The 19,528-nt window shown below is 43.6% G+C and overlaps 1 protein-coding gene across 1 annotated transcript in view; it reads left to right on the top strand.

Moving 5' to 3' along the window:
- Positions 1 to 538: 538 nt before the first annotated feature.
- Positions 539 to 19,528, top strand: part of LOC131566291 (myosin-13) — a 31,080-nt gene continuing 12,090 nt past the window's right edge. The window contains exons 1-28 of the mRNA XM_058817529.1: positions 539 to 742; positions 839 to 982; positions 1,074 to 1,230; positions 1,767 to 1,794; positions 1,885 to 1,996; positions 5,624 to 5,716; positions 5,813 to 5,876; positions 5,966 to 6,064; positions 6,160 to 6,263; positions 7,154 to 7,292; positions 7,708 to 7,826; positions 7,925 to 8,074; positions 8,158 to 8,328; positions 8,661 to 8,970; positions 10,041 to 10,120; positions 10,648 to 10,735; positions 11,409 to 11,526; positions 12,060 to 12,183; positions 12,619 to 12,755; positions 13,433 to 13,688; positions 14,276 to 14,518; positions 15,178 to 15,354; positions 15,988 to 16,133; positions 16,219 to 16,309; positions 17,066 to 17,455; positions 17,548 to 17,674; positions 18,058 to 18,176; positions 19,140 to 19,336. Of these exons, the coding sequence (XP_058673512.1) occupies positions 539 to 742; positions 839 to 982; positions 1,074 to 1,230; positions 1,767 to 1,794; positions 1,885 to 1,996; positions 5,624 to 5,716; positions 5,813 to 5,876; positions 5,966 to 6,064; positions 6,160 to 6,263; positions 7,154 to 7,292; positions 7,708 to 7,826; positions 7,925 to 8,074; positions 8,158 to 8,328; positions 8,661 to 8,970; positions 10,041 to 10,120; positions 10,648 to 10,735; positions 11,409 to 11,526; positions 12,060 to 12,183; positions 12,619 to 12,755; positions 13,433 to 13,688; positions 14,276 to 14,518; positions 15,178 to 15,354; positions 15,988 to 16,133; positions 16,219 to 16,309; positions 17,066 to 17,455; positions 17,548 to 17,674; positions 18,058 to 18,176; positions 19,140 to 19,336 (4,187 nt within the window). The remainder of the gene's footprint in view (positions 743 to 838; positions 983 to 1,073; positions 1,231 to 1,766; positions 1,795 to 1,884; positions 1,997 to 5,623; positions 5,717 to 5,812; positions 5,877 to 5,965; positions 6,065 to 6,159; positions 6,264 to 7,153; positions 7,293 to 7,707; positions 7,827 to 7,924; positions 8,075 to 8,157; positions 8,329 to 8,660; positions 8,971 to 10,040; positions 10,121 to 10,647; positions 10,736 to 11,408; positions 11,527 to 12,059; positions 12,184 to 12,618; positions 12,756 to 13,432; positions 13,689 to 14,275; positions 14,519 to 15,177; positions 15,355 to 15,987; positions 16,134 to 16,218; positions 16,310 to 17,065; positions 17,456 to 17,547; positions 17,675 to 18,057; positions 18,177 to 19,139; positions 19,337 to 19,528) is intronic.

The following is a 19,528-nucleotide window of genomic DNA, read 5'->3' as shown; positions in this document are numbered from 1 at the left end:
GGTGATGACTGACATTCCAAATTTGTTCCAGTGCTTGGTATGGACAGAAACTAGTTGAACTTCCCATGCTTGGTATTAAAACATCAAAACCAGAGGGTGCTAACATACCTCCACCTGGAAATCACATGTGAGAGCCACTTTACGTGACTCACAGAGCTTACTTTCGTCCAAATTTTCAGCATAATCTCAGTGGCTTTGTGAATGTGGCTTTGAGAAGGATGTGGCTGTGCAGTGAGTAGAAGGTGAAGATAGAGCAGGACCAGCTTTTGAAGACTTCTAGCTTGATATTTTCTCTGCCCTCACTTGGTCACATAGGCCTATTTAAGGATGATGTCTTCAAAGACAATCCGGCTACAACAGGAATTTTCTTTATTAGCACTTTTTCAGTGGATAAAAAAAATTGGGGCAGAAGTTAAGTGCCTCATTAGTCCTCCTCTTCCTATTAGTCATTGAGCATGACCATCGTCCAGATAAATGTAAATTACAAATGCACAAACTTTCTGCAACTTTTCTGCATTCCTCCAGAGCAGCTGCAGCCATGAGCTCAGATGCAGAGATGGCCATCTTTGGAGAAGCTGCTCCCTACCTAAGGAAGCCAGAGAAGGAGAGAATTGAAGCCCAGAATCGCCCATTTGATGCTAAGACAGCCTGTTTTGTAGTAGATGACAAGCAAATGTATGTGAAGGGCACCATACAGAGCAAAGAAGGTGACAAAGTCACCGTTAAAAAATGTGATGACACAGTAAGTGATACCATTGTTATTCCTATGGGATCACCCAGTACAGACAGTTCCCCATTTTAGATTTCTCCTGTTGTTCCCTTCTCTTTTTCTTGCTAGACTGTGACTGTAAAGGATGATGAAGTCTTTCCCATGAACCCTCCCAAATTTGACAAAATCGAGGACATGGCCATGATGACCCACCTGCACGAACCCGCTGTGCTGTACAACCTCAAAGAGCGTTACGCAGCCTGGATGATCTACGTAAGTGGCAGCAGCAGCTTCCTCTGGGCAGCCTCAGGAGCTGCTGGGCCAGGCTCAGGGCAAGGTAACGTGCTGTGTCCCTTCCTTGCAGACCTACTCGGGTCTCTTCTGCGTCACTGTCAACCCCTACAAGTGGCTGCCAGTGTACAACCCCGAGGTGGTCACTGGCTACCGCGGCAAGAAGCGCCAGGAAGCCCCTCCACACATCTTCTCCATCTCTGACAATGCCTATCAGTTCATGCTGACTGGTGAGTTACTTGGCAAGAGTGGAAAACCTTGATAAAAATAGGGCTGACTATTTGGTCAAGGAATTTTTGGTTCTTCTCAGTGGTGCCATAGTCCTACAGCACAACGCAAGATCACACCATGAAAATCTTGATGGTTTCAAATCATCAGATAATAAAGGAAAAGCTGTAGCTGGCTCTATGGCTTTGTGCCTCCTCTCTTCATAAGGAATTTAAAAGAGGAACACAGCAAATAATCTGATTATAATTAAACAGTATTTAAGCCACGATCTATGTGTAAAAGAAAAGAAATAGTAAGTGGGAAGCCTTGTAAAGAATCACTGCTTGAAGTTAAATTTTGGGCTACTTCATCCCTGTCTGTACCCAAAAGAAAAGTCCAGATCCAAACTAATGTGTATTAATGCATCACTTACCTTAGTTTGTATGAAGGTGATAAATACTGGTATAACACAGTTCTTTCCCTTGAAGTCAGTTGTATCTGGGGAACCAACATCCTCCACATCTCATTTGAGCAGCTCTTTCTGTGATTTTGTTTTCAGATCGTCACAACCAGTCAATCCTTATCACGTGAGTATGTTCTGGTACGAGTGACAAAGCTGACAGAAAAGTGATTATGTTTCCTGTTTCCCGTAATAATTAATAGTTTTGTTCCAACAGCGGAGAATCCGGTGCAGGGAAGACTGTGAACACCAAGCGTGTCATCCAGTACTTTGCAACAATTGCAGTCACTGGTGAGAAGAAGAAAGATCCACAGCCCGGCAAAATGCAGGTATGACATCAGCTCCCCCTTCTAGTATTTGCCAACACTGAGGAGGAAGTACCAATGTGCATTTTGGGGCTGCAGTAATATCTAAAGGCAGGAAGTGCTGTGCAGCTGAGATCACAGTCAGGATGCACAACCCAAGCACACCTATGCTCATTTATCCCTGATGACCAGCCTCAAATCTGCTGAATTCTTATAAAACCATTTTGTCCATGTAGGAAAGCCTCTATTTACACAGGGGAGTCTTTACCAGGGAAGGGGAGATAATGTTAGACAGCAGCCTTCTCTGTGCTGGTTGTCCATCTACATGTCTATCCTTCAGTGTCCTTGGAGATCCACAGCACCTGAGTGCTGAAGGTGAAAAGAGAGCAGCTGTAGGTACACAGGAATTGGGGCTGGGCTGTGTGTGGCACAGTTTGAGGTCACTGGGGCTGTGTGTGGCACAGTTTGGGGTCACTGGGCTGTGTGTGGCACAGTTTGGGGTCACTGGGATGGGGCTGTGTGTGGCACAGTTTGGGGTCACTGGCAGTGGGGCTGTGTGTGGCACAGTTTGGGGTCACTGGCAGTGGGGCTGTGTGTGGCACAGTTTGGGGTCACTGGGGCTGTGTGTGGCACAGTTTGGGGTCACTGGCAGTGGGGCTGTGTGTGGCACAGTTTGGGGTCACTGGGGCTGTGTGTGGCACAGTTTGGGGTGATTTGGGCTGTGTGTGGCACAGTTTGGGGTCACTGGCAGTGGGGCTGTGGCCCGGCCTCATCCCCAGTGGGTGCAGCTGTGAGCAGCAGGTGAGCAGCACTGACAGCAATGAGCCAGGGAGTGCCCAGGGGTGCTGAGCAACCACCACAGGGAGCAGAGGGCACACAGGGGCAGTGCAGGAACACAAGGCTAAAGAACAGGAAGGACAGATACTTGAAGCCTTCTGAAACGATTTGATGTCACTCTGTATGGACAAATGCTTCTGAAATTGAATGGTGACACTCTGTGTATCGTGGCCATCTCAACTACCACACCTGCTGTGACAAGAAGTCAGTTCCCATTGGCACATGGCTGTGCTATTCCTGGCCCTTGGCTCATTCCTGTTGGCAGGGAAGTGCAGGAGGTCTGCACTCGAGTGGCTGTGCTGAAGTTAAGCATCATTTCACTTGCATCAGGCAGTAGCTTCCACTGGCTGGTTTTTCTGTCTGTGGTCAACAGAATAGCCCAGAGGGACAGCATGGGAAAAGGGCTGGATTTGGGACAGCTGGAACCACTTCCCTGACAGTCAGAAAGTCACCTCAGAAAGGATCCTTGCAGGAAAAAAAGTGCATGCCTCGATGTCCCTTTGCTGAGCAGCACAGCTGTTGCAATCTGAGCCCACTGCTGCATTTGCAAGGCACAAACTTCATTCCCCATCACAGAACAAGCAACAAACACCCTTGTGGCACAAGTGTGTGCCAACACAGCCTGTGAGATGCTCATCAAAGCGTGGGACATGTGTCAGCATGTTATTTGAGTCCCCAGGGGCATAGTGGAGCTTAAGGAGATTCCAAGGCTGAATATTCTTTCACTCAGAGGCAGGTGTCTGTGATTGATGGGTTGTTGTGGCCAAGGCAAGTTCATCACAGGCACTCTTTCCATCAGCACCATGTTAGAATCTCCTGGACTCAGCTTTCATCAGCTGCTCACTATGCCAGACTGATCTCAGAAAAGCTTCAAGACAGCTGAGACATGTACAGGCCATGTGTGATAGAAGGAAAATCACCTGGCTCTCAGACTGGCAGTAATCTGTTCTGCCCTCTTCTGAGTATTCACAGAATATTTTTTAGCATTCCAATCTCTGTGACAATAGTCACAGAGACTATTACAAGAACATTAAATAAAACAGGTTATGGTTCTGTGTAGCACAGCTTTCAGTGGCAGATACAAGCTGAAACCAGATGCCAGGCAATGGTACAGGAGTAAGGGATGTGTCTAACAGCACTTCCTCAAAACATGGTCTCAGCCTCCAGCACTTTGTCACCCAGCCTGTAAACAGGAGTCCAGAATGAACTTATGGAAAGAATTGCCATGTTCTTCCACACTGTTATCCATGTACAGTGCTCCTGTTTTAGTTCCCTGGTTACAGCTGTGCATTCAAAAGAGGCTCGGTGTTGGTGTAGTCAGCTGCACTGACATGTCCCTCTCCTCTCCTCTCCTCTCCTCTCCTCTCCTCTCCTCTCCTCTCCTCTCCTCTCCTCTCCTCTCCTCTCCTCTCCTCTCCTCTCCTCTCCTCTCCTCTCCTCTCCTCTCCTCTCCTCTCCTCTCCTCTCCTCTCCTCTCCTCTCCTCTCCTCTCCTCTCCTCTCCTCTCCTCTCCTCTCCTCTCCTCTCCTCTCCTCTCCTCTCCTCTCCTCTCCTCTCCTCTCCTCTCCTCTCCTCTCCTCTCCTCTCCTCTCCTCTCCTCTCCTCTCCTCTCCTCTCCTCTCCTCTCCTCTCCTCTCCTCTCCTCTCCTCTCCTCTCCTCTCCTCTCCTCTCCTCTCCTCTCCTCTCCTCTCCTCTCCTCTCCTCTCCTCTCTAGAGGACATTATGCTATGGATAAGATATTTTGTTTTAAAAAAGATACAGAGCTTCCTATGCTACTGTGTTGCTTTAATTTTAGAGGTCTGTCCTCACGGCGGATTAACAAAATCTAATTTAAACCTGCTGTGCCATCTGCAGACAGTGCTGGGAACGGCAGTGCCTCACCCCTGTGCTCAGAGCTGCACAGAGATGCAATTACTGCATGCACAGAGATGCAGTAACTGAAAAGGTGCTGCTCACCTTTCATCTGGCATAAACAAATTTATCTTTTTTTCCTTCTTATTCTTGGTTTTCCATATCTTTTTGAAATTATCCCTGGCAACACTTTCATGCCCAGGTTATGTAGGATCAGTCATGACTTTGTTAGAGTCAAACTAGTGACTCTACTTCCTGGACTGTATTGCACCAAAAAGGAGAGAATAATGTCACAGAAGCTTTTTTCCTTCCATAGTTTTGCTCTTACCAAGAGAGATACAGCACAATATCAAAATTTACCTGTTGATCATTCTTTCTGCAGTAATGCAGCAGGGAAAAAAAAAGTAATTGAAGAGTCTCTGTTCTCTGCTTATCTAAATCTGGATTTGAGTGTCAGGCTTTGTCCATGTCTCAGTTTTCAAAGAATGTCAAGAGTTATATTCCTGCATCCAAGAAGGCTGCTGTTGTTTGAATGTAACTGCAAAGTTTTACATTCTCCCTTGGTAGGTGTTTCCTACCAAAGTCTGTACTTCTCAGGCTTGAGCAACCTTCAAAAAACTTTCCAGATTTCTCACATTTTCTTCAGCTGTCAAGACTTTTGTGAACAGGAATGCAGAAACAGCTCTCATACAGGTTTCAAATGCCCTGAACTCCACTGCAGTGACTTTGTATGTGATACACAACATGTGGTATCAGGTATAAGAAACAAGCAAAACACAGATTTGTCTTTCAGCACTCTTCCCTTTGAAACCCATGGAAATATCCGTGAATGTTGGCTGATTAAGAACTCTGTTAATTTTTAGGTTTAAATCATGTGTGACGTGTAAAAATTTTCTGTAATATCCTTTTTGCAATATTTGTTAATTACTAAAGTGATAAAGAAGATTTTCTTCTGTGACTAGGGAACTCTGGAGGATCAGATCATCCAGGCCAACCCACTGCTGGAGGCTTTTGGCAATGCTAAGACTGTGAGGAACGACAACTCCTCACGCTTTGTGAGTTCATTTCAGATTTTTTGGAAGGAAGACATTTAATGCAAGTCTCATTCATTGATCGTCATAACCAATGGTTTGATCTGCTCTGCTTGATAGGGAAAATTCATCCGGATTCACTTTGGACCAACGGGCAAGCTGGCCTCAGCAGATATCGAAACCTGTGAGTGGGAGCAACTCAGTGCAAGCAGAATTGATGCATTTGCAACCTCAAATTTCTCAAGAGACTAACAGCACCTCTCTTTTGGTTAGATCTCCTGGAAAAATCCAGAGTCACTTTTCAGCTGTCCAGCGAAAGAAGCTATCACATTTTTTACCAGATAATGTCCAACAAGAAGCCAGAGCTCATTGGTGAGTGCCAGCAGTGCTGGGCTTGGCTCAGTGAGTGCTTTCTCTTGCCACTGTGACCTCCCCAGTGCCACTAAAGGTCACCCACACACCTGCAGATCTCCTCCTCATCTCCACCAACCCCTATGACTTCCTCTACGTGAGCCAAGGAGAAGTCACGGTTGCCAGCATTGATGACAGCGAGGAGCTGCTGGCGACAGATGTGAGTAGAGCAGATGAGACATAAACTTTAAGGAATTTAGAGATTCTAGAGGAGCTAAGATTTTAGTTAGAGATAAGCTTGATTGGAGTTAATTAAAATAAATGGGTAGGCCTTGATGAAGTTAATTATTAGTAGTTAACTAATAATTGATTGCTTATCAACACAATGTTTGGTTAGCTGGGTTTATAATGAAGAATATATAAACTGCTAAATAGCTTTTAGGAACATAAGACAATTGTAGGCCTCCTCTGTTCTGAAACCAATTGAAGTTGGGGAATGGGAGTTCTACCAAGGGTTCATTTGTCATTGAAAGGGTAGAAAGGTCAGAATGAGGAAGATTTCATTTACTTCCTCATTTTGGGACCCTTCCCCATGGAAGGGACCACGGACCCATTTCAAGGAACAAGCTATGTATGCTTAGTAGCTTTTGAACTAATTACCGTACAAAGCAGGGAATGGGATGTACCAAAGTGATGAATATGTATTTGTATTTTGGGTACTCAATACTTGTATAGATAAAAGGACTCTGTGATCACCTGTAAACTGCAGTGTGTATTTGGGAGTTATCCCACAATAAACATACACCTTCTAACATTAAACTGTTAGAGAATTTTTGTCCATCACAGTTGGATATCGGTACTAGATCAATATCCATATTTCCTTAATAAATCACAGAGCACAGCAGAGCTGAGCAGAGCAGAGCAGAGCACAGCAGCCCTGCAGCCAGCCCAGCTGCAGCCAGGGGGGCCTGGCCAGTCAGACCCAGCACTGCTGGCCGAGTGCCATGGGACTGGGATGGTTCTGGACACAGCACAGGCAGGGACACAAACCCCACCTGCCCCTTGTGCTTCGGCCTTTGTGCTTTCCCAACCTGCCTGTTGCCCCTGCAGAATGCTGTGGACATCCTGGGCTTCAGCCCTGATGAGAAGGTGGGGATATACAAGCTGACAGGGGCTGTCATGCACTATGGGAACATGAAATTCAAGCAGAAGCAGCGGGAGGAGCAGGCGGAGCCGGACGGCACAGAAGGTAGGGCTGATTGCAGAGTTTGCTTGTGAACTGCACCAGCAGAGAGCCAGCAACCCAACCCCACAGAGTGCCCAACTCTCTGAAAATTATTTTCCCTTCCAGAAATTAATTTTTATAAAGATTGTTTCAAGTTTCACAAAGTCTGTAATTTAATTTATGCTCTACAAGGAAACAGAAAGACATGCAACTTAAGCATTGCTGCAGCCCTTTATGCATGGACACAGGATTGTGTTGCAGCTGAGATGTTGCCTTTGGAGCAAGGGGAAAATTCTCCATGACACTAGAGAGAAGCTTCTCTTGATAACACATGAATTTGAGTTGTGCCAAAAGTAGGATCCTTGTAACAGAAACATCCCAGAGGACCAGGACACTTTTCGTTGTCCCTTCTGACCTCGTTTGCTATTTCTGGTCCTAGTGGCTGACAAAGCTGGCTACCTGATGGGTCTGAATTCTGCTGATTTGCTCAAGGCTCTCTGCTATCCCAGGGTGAAAGTCGGGAATGAATATGTAACCAAAGGACAAAATGTCCAACAGGTATACAAACAGCCCATCAGCTTTTCAATTTCTTCAGTGTTCTTTCAAATTTAAAGCTGACTCAACATTTGTTGCTGCCATGGCTGTGCCTCTTACAGGTGTACAATTCAGTGGGTGCATTGGCTAAATCAGTCTATGAGAAGATGTTCCTGTGGATGGTTGTTCGCATCAACCAACAGCTGGACACGAAGCAGCCCAGACAGCATTTCATTGGTGTCCTAGACATTGCTGGCTTTGAGATCTTTGATGTGAGTTACTGCAGGTACACTTGCCCACTGAGGGCTGCTTGAAACTAAATGGCTCTTACTTTTTTGGTATTTTGAATTTTTAGTTCAACAGCCTGGAGCAGCTGTGCATCAACTTCACCAATGAGAAACTGCAACAGTTCTTCAACCACCACATGTTCGTGCTGGAGCAGGAGGAGTACAAGAAGGAGGGCATTGAATGGGAGTTCATTGACTTTGGCATGGACCTGGCTGCCTGCATTGAGCTCATTGAGAAGGTGGAAAAAATATTTTCATTGTAGGAGAATACATTTCTTTTATGATAATTGATTTTACTTCAGTCATTCTTGAGGAAACGATGCATTACTGTTGAATTACCTTTTCACATCAAAATAGGCAGCTTATGAAACCAAAGCTTTTGGTACAACAGTTGTCTCTGCACAAACAATGATTTCCTCAACAATGTAGCTGGGATGGAAGGGAGAATGCCTACACAATGTTCAATTGATGACTTTAACAACTGCCTTTAAACAGTGAGGTGAACAGTGAGGAGCAGTAATGGCTCCCCTCCCCACCACTTACCTCCTTTATGTGTTCATATTTCTCCCAGCCCATGGGCATCTTCTCCATCCTGGAAGAGGAGTGCATGTTCCCCAAGGCAACTGACACCTCTTTCAAGAACAAGCTCTATGACCAGCACCTGGGCAAGTGCAGCAGCTTCCAGAAGCCCAAGCCAGGCAAAGGCAAGGCTGAGGCCCACTTCTCCCTGGTGCACTATGCTGGCACAGTGGACTACAACATCTCTGGGTGGCTTGACAAGAACAAGGACCCCCTGAATGAAACTGTTGTGGGGTTGTACCAGAAATCATCCTTGAAGCTGCTGTCCTTCCTCTTTTCTAACTACGCTGGTGCAGAAGCAGGTAAGTGCCTTTTCAGCGATGGCCAAGAAGGCAAAAATCAACTAAAGCCTCCTTCTGCTTCTCCTCTCAGTGGTATACTCAAGGCTGCCAGCCCCTAAGGTGACCTTGTGTGCATCCAGATATGCCAAAGCTAGGACACCAGCATGCAGAACTGTTGGAAACACCACATTTAAGTGCTGCAGAGAAATAAAGCACAGCAAGTCCAACCCCAAGTGACAGGAGGTGTATGTTTCCTGACTGTGCTGTGAATCACCTGCATGCTTACTCAGCCACTAGACAGGGGCAAAATAAATGTGCAAAGTGCAAGCATTTTAGTCTTTTCACTTCTTAGAGTTTTGTTTCTTGAGGGGAACTGGAAGAACAGAAAGGTGACCATGGCATGATTTCGTATCCAGCTGAGAAGTCCTGGTATTGTAATGGAAAAAGAGACAGAGAATAAATTTAGAAGTCCTGTATAAATCTCGATTTAATTGGCTTCACAGTATAGCAACCATGGAAAGACACTGAGCTGCTTGGACTTGCATTTCTGTGACTAAAATTTGCTTCCTGTTGTAACTCAGAATAGAACTGTACTCTTCACTGGGAATATTGGATTGGGAGATTTTTCTATAGAAGATCTCCCTTTACTAAGTGGATGCCCGGTGCTCAGTCTCACATTTTTAAGGTCTTTCACCTAATTTATAAAAATTAAAGGGATTGTGTAATAGTGAAAGTAATATGTGACCAGAAGCACAGAGTACACTGTTAGGAAACTTAGGTCAGGCCACACTGTTCCATGCAAGCAACCTAAATCTTGCATTTAGATATCTATGTCTATGTCTATGTCTATGTCTATGTCTATATCTATATCTATCTATATGCATCCTGTATTTATATATATATTTATATTTATAAATCAAATGTCCCACACACTGATCAACAACTATCTAGCAGCAGTTCACTAAACTCTCAGGGAGCAGCATGTCAGTATTTAAAATGAAATATTTTATTGGTCCGTGGCCAAAGGAAGATGAGGCCTATGAAATGTACTGCATATTCTAACTGTTCACCTCCCATCTACTTCTTCCAAGGTGACAGTGCTGGTGGTGGTGGCAAGAAGGGTGCTAAGAAGAAGGGGGGCTCTTTCCAGACAGTGTCTGCTGTGTTCAGGGTATGTGAATTTCTTTTTACAACAGCCATGCTTCCTCAAAATGATCTGAGGGCTGGAATACCTATCCTAGAAAAACAGCTGAGAGAGCTGGGGCTGCTCAGCCTGGGGAAGAGAAGATTTCAGTCACATCTTATTCTGGTTTTTCAATATATAAAAGGGGGCTTATCACAAAGACAGAAAATTACCTTTTACCGGGGGCTGTAGTGACAGGGCAAAAGGCAATGATTTCAAACTGGAAGGTAGATTTAAACTGGATATAATTAAAAAAAAATCACTCTGAGGGTGGGGAGGCCCTGGCACAGGGTTCCCAGAGAAGCTGTGGTTGCCCCATCCCTGGAAGTGTTCATGGCCAGGTTGGATGGGGCTTGGAGCAACCTGGGATAGTGGGACAGAGATGCTGGGCTTGATGACCTTTGAAGGCCTCTTCCAAAACAAGCCATTCTGTGATTCCATAACTCCCTGAATTTAAATCAGGATGCAAAAGCTTTGTAACTTGAAGCTGAAGCCCTTGTTTTGTTCTATCCTAGGAGAACCTGAACAAGTTGATGACTAACCTGAGAAGCACCCATCCTCACTTTGTGCGTTGTCTGATTCCCAACGAGACCAAGACACCTGGTAAGTCCACCCTCATGTTCTGAAGACATGGGACTGGCAGGGATTGGCCTGTTAATCTTCCACACCAACTTCCCAAACAGCTCATTCTGCATGTGAATCCTTTTGGGAGTTGGCCTGCAAGACAGTAACAAGGGGAGCTTTTTATGTGTTGTCTACTGTGACTGAAAAAATTTAAGCATTACATGGACCATTTACTCAGTTTTGCTTATGTGTGTATCTGCATCTCTGTTTAATGTGTGTACAGAACTGAGGGTGAAAAAGATGGGTTTGATTACAGCTGATAAAATTGCCTGTTGTGGGCAACAGCATTAGAAAATCCCTTGTCTGGATGGCACTACACTGTTCCATCTTTGCCTGCATCCAGTGAGGAGGCTGATGCTGTTGAAGATTTTTCAGTTGGTCTCCTAAAGCACCACCCTGCCATTTTTTGAGAAATGTGGCCTGATGGCTTTGCACAAGCACTGCTAGCCCTTGTGTTCTCAGTAAAATTCACTGATGCAACTCTCTACAACATATATGAATTGAAGGCATGTTCTGTCTGCACTTCCGGCATCTTTGAGAGCTGCTTGAATTAAAAAGAAAAAAAAAATATAGGAGATAATTCTGAAATGCTAATACACATGAAGATTCCCTGGGATAAAAATGGGATCATGATGGATGTATTTTGTTTAAGGTGCAATGGACCATTACCTGGTGATGCATCAGCTGCGCTGCAATGGGGTTCTGGAAGGAATCCGAATTTGCAGGAAGGGGTTTCCAAGCAGAATCCTTTATGCAGATTTTAAGCAAAGGTAGGTCCTCAGCACACAGCTCAGGTGACATGTCTGATGACACTTTCCCAGCCAGACCAGATTAGTGGCACTGGAGGGAACCAAGGCAATAATTCTGTTCTGAGGTCACCCCAGTGTTCCCCTCTCTGACCAGACCAGAGATTTCTCTAAACATCAGAACCAGAATAATTTCTAAACTGAAGCCAGTGCCTGATGACTCAAAGAGATGCCAAACTTTTGCAGTATAATGAGTAAGGTGCCATTATAGACTACTCTTGGAGTCTTCCAGAGTACAGATACAAAGTCAATCCACAAGAGCCTCCTCACAGTGCTCTGTCTCTGCATTGTGTGCCTTTCCATCATCTTTAAAATGGAGACAACTAAACTTGTTCATGGGGGCTCAGTTGCCATAGATTGCTAAATCAGAGCTGTCTGCTGTTATAGTTAAATACATCTTCCATGCTGCACTGGTGTGAAACAGACCCATGATATAAAATTATTCCTGTTTTCCTCACCCTCTTTGCAACCAGTTCTTGCAACCTGTCTCACCACAGGTACAAGATCCTTAATGCCTCAGCCATTCCAGAAGGCCAATTCATCGACAGCAAAAAGGCTTCAGAAAAGCTTCTTTCTTCCATTGATGTTGACCACAACCAGTATAAATTTGGCCACACCAAGGTAAAGTCCTTGTGGAAGAGTAGGTACAATTAAGCAAAATATTTTGTTTGTTGGAAGTATTTCTTGCATACTAAATCAGCCTTCATGATGATTATAAACAGTCCAACCATTCTGCCCTGGACAGGGACACCTTCCCCTATCCCAGATTTCTCCAAGCCCTGTCCTACCTGGCCTTGGACACTTCCAGAGATGAGCTAAATTTTCCATAAACTACAGTGGAGCAGACATCAAATAACACTGCAATAATATGATTAGCTCACATACAGAGTGACTTGTCGTGAATCATATGAACACTGACAGAAAATTTCTCTAGCACTTAAACCCTTCCTTGCAGACATTTTTTTTTAAACCACCTTGTACTGCCCTGCATCAGCTGTCAATGGCCATGCATCTGCCCAAGCCTCAAGCTGTTTGACCCTTTGTTTTATGTTCCAGGTGTTCTTCAAGGCAGGTCTCCTGGGACTGCTAGAAGAGATGAGAGATGAGAAGCTTGTGAGCCTCATCACTCATACACAAGCTATGTGCAGAGGGTACCTCATGAGAACTGAATTTAAGAAGATGAATGAAAGAAGGTAATGTAAGAAAATGCCAGCAATTGTACTGTGTCAGACCAAAGGTGCATCAATGTAATATATTGTCTCAGGCAAAAAGCTGCCCTTGGGGAAGAACCTTAGAAATTATTGGGGAGCAGAGCAAGTACAAACAATCAGCTCCCTCCTGACAGTCTCACAAATTCTGGCAGGAGCTGTTTAGCATTCAATTCCATAAAAATGCTTCCTTATTTTTCAGAAACTCTTTTTCAGTCTCTGTCTTAAAAATTTCTAATATGGTATTTGCTATTTTGAGTGACCCAAAAAGCATCAAGCAGCTATTTCCACAATCCAGTAACTGCCAGATTTGCAGTCTTAGCAGCAGGACTTCAGCCATATCAGTTTTCACTGTGGTATTTACCTGACCGCTCCTGTTTTCCTTGAGACTGAGGAAAGCCTCAGAGATTCCCAGTCAATATGGCAGAGAAGTCTGTCTGTTTTGTAGTATTCCTTCCTTGTATATTCAGACAATAGATATTATTCAAGATACTGAACAAGCCATTCTGCAGCAAGGGCCAAGAAATGACTCTTTAATAAAAACAAGGGAGATGAGGGAAAAAACTTCTTGGGGTAAATCCTGATGATGTGTGGAAAATAATCAGAATATGTTTTCAGATTGAGTCTCACCACCCTCATTAACTGGTTTCATATGTTTTCAGAGAATCTATTTATATCATCCAGTACAACATTCGTGCATTCATGAATGTCAAACACTGGCCATGGATGAAGCTGTTCTTCAAGATCAAGCCCTTGCTGAAGAGTGCAGAGTCTGAGAAGGAGATGGCCAACATGAAGGAAGAATTTGAGAAAACCAAGGAGGAGCTTGCAAAGTCTGAGGCAAAGAGGAAGGAGCTGGAGGAGAAGATGGTGACCCTGTTGCAGGAGAAAAATGACCTGCAGCTCCAGGTTCAGTCTGTGAGTAACCTCAATTTCCAGATTTACCCCACTTCCTCTTACTCTGCTCTTCTTCTTCTCCTCTTTTCCATTGTCCTCTATAAACAGGCACGTCATGGGGACAAAGCCTCCACTGCTTTGTGTCTGGTCTTGTCCCTTACACCTAAGCAAGCTGCAAAGCAGACACCAAACACTAACACCAGTAAAAATACAGGAGGTTCCAATGCTATCACCAGTGGAAGAATCAGACATTCCACAGTGTATATAATGTGGTGACTGATTCTGGATGAAATACAGGCTATTTCCACATCTGCTGCCACTACAATATGGAGCTTTTCTGTCAGAGGCAGGACTTAAACTGTGGAAACTGCTTTTCTCTGGAATACTCCTGAACAGAGACTAAAATTGCACTTGTCAGGTTCTAAAAGGTAATAAAATATTACATGGCCAAGAGCAGTCAGGTACAAGTGGACTTGTCACTTGTTGCCATGTGCTTTCAAATCAGTTCAGTTTCAAAAAAACCAAGCATTGTTGCACTGACCAAGAGTTTTTAATGTCTTTTGTCATTTTTATGATAAATATAATGTGCCTTCAATGTGTTCTGATAGGAGAGTGAAAATCTAGCTGATGCTGAAGAGAGATGTGAAGGACTCATTAAAAGTAAAATCCAGCTAGAAGCTAAAATTAAAGAGCTAAATGAAAGACTGGAGGATGAAGAGGAGACAAATGCTGAACTGACAGCAAAGAAGAGGAAACTTGAAGATGAGTGCTCAGAGCTGAAAAAAGATATTGATGATCTTGAAATGACTCTGGCCAAAGTGGAAAAGGAGAAGCATGCAACAGAGAATAAGGTGACAGAGGAATCAGGGAATTATTCTCCCCCAGAATGTGCTCCCATTCAGCTTGTCAGTTTTGTGGAAAAATGTAGCCACTTATTCATAGAATAAGTTCTGTGAATAGAAGTGAGATGTGTCCAATGCATAGGAGAGAGGTATTTTCACTTAATCAGCTGACAGAATTTTTTCTATTAAGTATCTTTATCATGTTATCATGGTTTGTTTCAGTTTTAGGGAAAACTCAACATATTTTTGGCTGTGCTTCACACTTGACCATCTCTTTTTAAAGAACATGAATTGCTGAGAAATCACAGCTGTTTTCACAGCAAATATATGCAGGAAAGAGATTCCTTGAGCAAGAGAAACTCAGAGGGCTTTTGTAAATCCCAATGGGAAAAACTTCCAGAGGCAAGGAAAGATCTAGCAGGTTTCACTATAAATTTCGTAGGATAGGAGTGGGGATCAAAAACAACTAAAGCAAGAATTCCTATCGCTGCAGGACCAGAGAGATGAGACTCTCAGGTATGAGATATGCTGCTGCCCTCATGGCAATCAATAGAAACATTTTGCAGAGAACATTTTTACTACATCCATGCAAGGATGCAGTCACTGTGTTCTCACTCTGCCATTTCTCAAGGCATCCCCTCATGGGATGGATGCTGGCTGTCTGACAGGTAAAGAACCTCACTGAAGAGATGGCAGCTCTGGATGAAAACATTTCCAAACTCACCAAGGAGAAGAAGGCCCTCCAGGAAGCCCACCAGCAGACACTGGATGATTTGCAAGTTGAGGAAGACAAAGTCAGCACCCTCACCAAAGCCAAGACCAAACTGGAGCAGCAAGTGGATGATGTAAGTAGAAGGTTTTGGGTTAAATACAACTATAACTATAACTATAACTAACTATAAGTATAAATGCTGTGACAGATTACAGTACACTAGAAATCTGTAGTTTGGAGTATAAGCAACATCTAAAGCAGACAAGTCAGGTCTAATAATTTCAGCCAATAAACCACTGCTAATTTACAGGAAATTGTGGAATCCAGCACAACTTTCATGTTAATCACAGGGCATTTCAGCACTGTAGACTTTTGTGATCTGATTTAACTCATTAGCTGAAACAGGAGACCTGTGACAGTTTGAGGTTGCTGCTGTTATTTATGTGCACATATACTACAGGAAGTTATAAATACTGGGAATTTGTGTATATTTAGCAGTCTATATGCTAGGAACTGCAGCTACTGGGAAAATTTAACTTCTGTTTTTTCAAAAACTGGTGTTTCAATATTTCATATGTGCACAGTCAAGTTGTCGACACCTCTCTCATGGTGAGAATGCAGCACACAAGGAGATGTCCTGGTTATTGTCTGATTATTTGATTATTTTCTCTATTCATCAATTTCCAACTTAGTTAGATTTTTAAATCAAGCATAGTTACTTTAAAGTATAATTTATGTATGTCACAGTATGTTTTATGTATTTTAGCTTGAAGCATCTCTGGAACAAGAGAAGAAGCTGCGAATGGACCTTGAGAGAGCAAAGAGAAAACTGGAGGGTGATCTGAAGATGTCTCAGGATTCCATAATGGATCTGGAAAATGATAAGCAACAAATGGATGAAAGGCTAAAAAAGTATTACACTGACTTATTGTACTCTGAATTCTGAAATTCATGTTTATCTTAACCACACTGAATTTGCCTTCTTGTTCTTTAATAGAAAGGATTTTGAAATTAGCCAGCTGCAAAGTAAAATTGAAGATGAGCAGGCTCAAAGTTCTCAGCTGCAAAAGAAAATTAAGGAGATTCAGGTAAAGTGAAGGAGGTATTAATAATTTTAGTGGCAAGCACAAGTTTCTTAGAATTAACTGGTATTTATTCTTAGACCATTTTACAAAAATATTATCCCTCACATGAATAAAACCATTAATATGGGACTCTGGGTGCTGTTCCCATCTCAGCACCCTATAGTAAAAGAAAAGAAGAAAGGATTTTATCAGAAGGCCAGCAAAGAAAGGAATGGTAATACAATCTTGTGACTGACCAGAGTCCCAATACAGCTGGACCTGTGATTGATCATCAAGTAGAAACAACTCACATGGACCAATCAAAGATGCACCTGCTGCATTCCACAGCAGCAGATAATTATTGTTTTTCTTTTCCTCTGAGGCTTCTCAGGAGAAAAAATCCTGGCAAAAAGATTTTTCATAAAATATGTCTGTGACAAATGACCAATCACGGTTCAGCTCTGTCAAGAGTCTGGAGAGGGTCACGAGTTTTCATGATCATTCTTTGTAGCATTCTGTCTGTATCCTTTCTCTATTCTTTAGTATAGTTTTAGTATAGCATTCTTTTATCTAATATAGTAACATAAAATATTAAATTAACCTTCTAAAAACATAGAGTTAGATTCATCATTCCTGATGAAAAATACCCCAAAAAATACCACAGTACTTCTCTTTAGAAAGAGAAGTATTAATGGATGTGAATGTTTCCTCTTTATTCCTTAGTGATAACTTTACATCTGTCCATCCTAAAGCCCTCTTTTAACCAATTAACTCTCATAGGCTCGGATAGAGGAACTGGAGGAGGAAATCGAGGCAGAACGCGCGATCCGCGCCAAGTCTGAGAAGCAGAGAGTCGACCTGTCCAGGGAGCTGGAGGAGATCAGCGAGCGCCTGGAAGAAGCAGGAGGGGCCACAGCAGCTCAGATTGAGATGAACAAGAAGCGTGAGGCAGAGTTCCAGAAGATGCGCCGTGACCTGGAAGAGGCCACGCTGCAGCACGAAGCCACGGCTGCCGCCCTGCGCAAGAAGCACGCGGACAGCACAGCTGAGCTGGGCGAGCAGATCGACAACCTGCAACGAGTGAAGCAGAAGCTGGAGAAGGAGAAGAGTGAGCTGAAGATGGAGATTGATGACTTGGCCAGCAATGTGGAGTCTGTCTCCAAAGCCAAGGTTGCTGCATGGGAAGGAGTATTTGTCGTTGTTAGCGTTGTTCTTCTGAACAAATGGATGAACTGAGGGATTTGTTTCCTGCCTCTTTGCAGAGTAACCTGGAGAAGATGTGCCGAGCTCTTGAAGACCAGTTCAGTGAAGTCAGAGCCAAAGATGATGAACATGTGCGGCTCATTAATGATCTGAACACACAGAAAACACGCCTACAGACTGAGAATGGTAGGTCCCTTGATCAAATGTAATATTCCAGTGTCAGTCCACTGCCTGAATGCCCGTGTGTTTTGTAACATATTCATCACTCGGGGATCTGAACAAAACTCAGAAAGTAGAATCTCCTCCTGGTGGCAGTCATAGAAACCTGCCCAAGGAAACACAAAACCAAACCAGAAGCAGTGCTGACAGTCAAAATGATCATGTGAGCTTGTGGTCAGTTTGTCTTTTCTTTGATGTCAGCACAGCTTTTCCCATCAGTGGGAATGCAATGACTACTCTCCCTTCAATTTACTATGTTATATCTTGCAATCCCACATGGCTAGCTGCTCTCATAAATTCGTTTTATGTCTCATATCTCTGTGTAAAAAACAAAACCTTTCTCTTGTTAGGTGAACTTACTCGGCAGCTGGAGGAGAAGGAGGCCTTGATTTCTCAGTTAACTCGAGGCAAACATACTTTCACTCAGCAGACTGAAGAGCTGAAGAGACAACTAGAGGAAGAAAATAAGGTGATTTGCTTTAATTTGAATCAGCACAATATTTATTTTAAATTTATTTTAAAAGAAATGAGATTTCTCCTCAGAGAAGGGACATCAGAGTAGTGAAAATTTTGAACTTTGCCTTGGAATACAACACAGTGAGGAGACATTAAAAATTAAATAAGTAAGACAGTTTAAGCCCTTCTCATCATGTATTCTGAAGATCAAAAACATGAGAGAAGTGAAAGAAAGCAGCTCTGTGCCTATAGGCAAAGCAAACAGCAGCAGTCAAAAAAAAGAAAATAGAGCAGCAGTGCTTGCAATTTGTCTGTGGGTGGATTTGTTTTGCCTCTGCTTGAAACACCTGGTGCAGATGTGGTTGAAAGGTGTTATCACCCCAGACAAGATGGGCAAGTGTCACAGACATCTTTCATGAAAAATCCTTTTGCCAGGATTTTTTCTCCTGAGAAGCTGAGAGGCCTCAGAAACAAAATGTAAACAAAAATTAACTGCTGCTGTGGAATGCAACAGGTGGATCTGTGATTGGTCTCATGTGGTTGTTTTTACTTGATGACCAATCACAGCCCGGACATCTCGGACTCTCTGGTCAGTCACATGATTTTATTATCATTCTTTGCTAGCCTTCCAATGCCTCCTTTCTCTTTCTTAACACAGTTTTAGTATATCATTTTCTTTTAATATAATATATATAATAAAATTATAAATCAGCCTTCTGAAACATGGGGTCAAGATTCTCGTCTCTCCCCTCATCCTGGGGACCCTCAAACACCACCACAGACAAGCACCCCACCCTGTTTAACAACATCAAGCCTGAGACACATAATGCCTAATGTTATTCATTTTGCTCCTTCTGTTTCTCTAGCATCTGCAGCACATGGACAGGGAGATATGAATATTTTATCAGACTAGAGGAAAAATACCCAGTCACAAATTATTTACGTTCTGACGACTTGTTTCATTTTTACTGCCAAGGCCAAGAACGCCCTGGCCCATGCCCTGCAGTCTGCTCGCCACGACTGTGACTTGCTCCGGGAGCAATATGAGGAGGAGCAGGAGGCCAAGGGGGAGCTGCAGAGAGCCCTGTCCAAGGCCAACAGTGAAGTGGCCCAGTGGAGAACCAAATACGAGACGGACGCGATTCAGCGCACGGAGGAGCTCGAGGAGGCCAAGTATGTGGAGGAGTGGCTTGGAGCAAGTAGAAGGATATTTAAGCATAATGAAGGCAGAGCTGAAGGAAACCAGAATATATTTGTAGTGGAAATTTGCACAGCAGTGTGCTTGTTAATGTATTGGAAGTGAAAAGGGGGGTAAGTGGATATTTAAAGGAAAAGTAGGGGTGGAGGCTTAGGGGTGTCCACATA

Source organism: Ammospiza caudacuta, chromosome 19 (assembly GCF_027887145.1).
Source record: "Ammospiza caudacuta isolate bAmmCau1 chromosome 19, bAmmCau1.pri, whole genome shotgun sequence".
Classification (NCBI taxonomy): Eukaryota; Metazoa; Chordata; class Aves; order Passeriformes; family Passerellidae; genus Ammospiza; species Ammospiza caudacuta.
The sequence above is the reverse complement of the archived record's forward strand: the minus strand, read 5'-3'. Positions and strand labels throughout refer to the sequence as shown.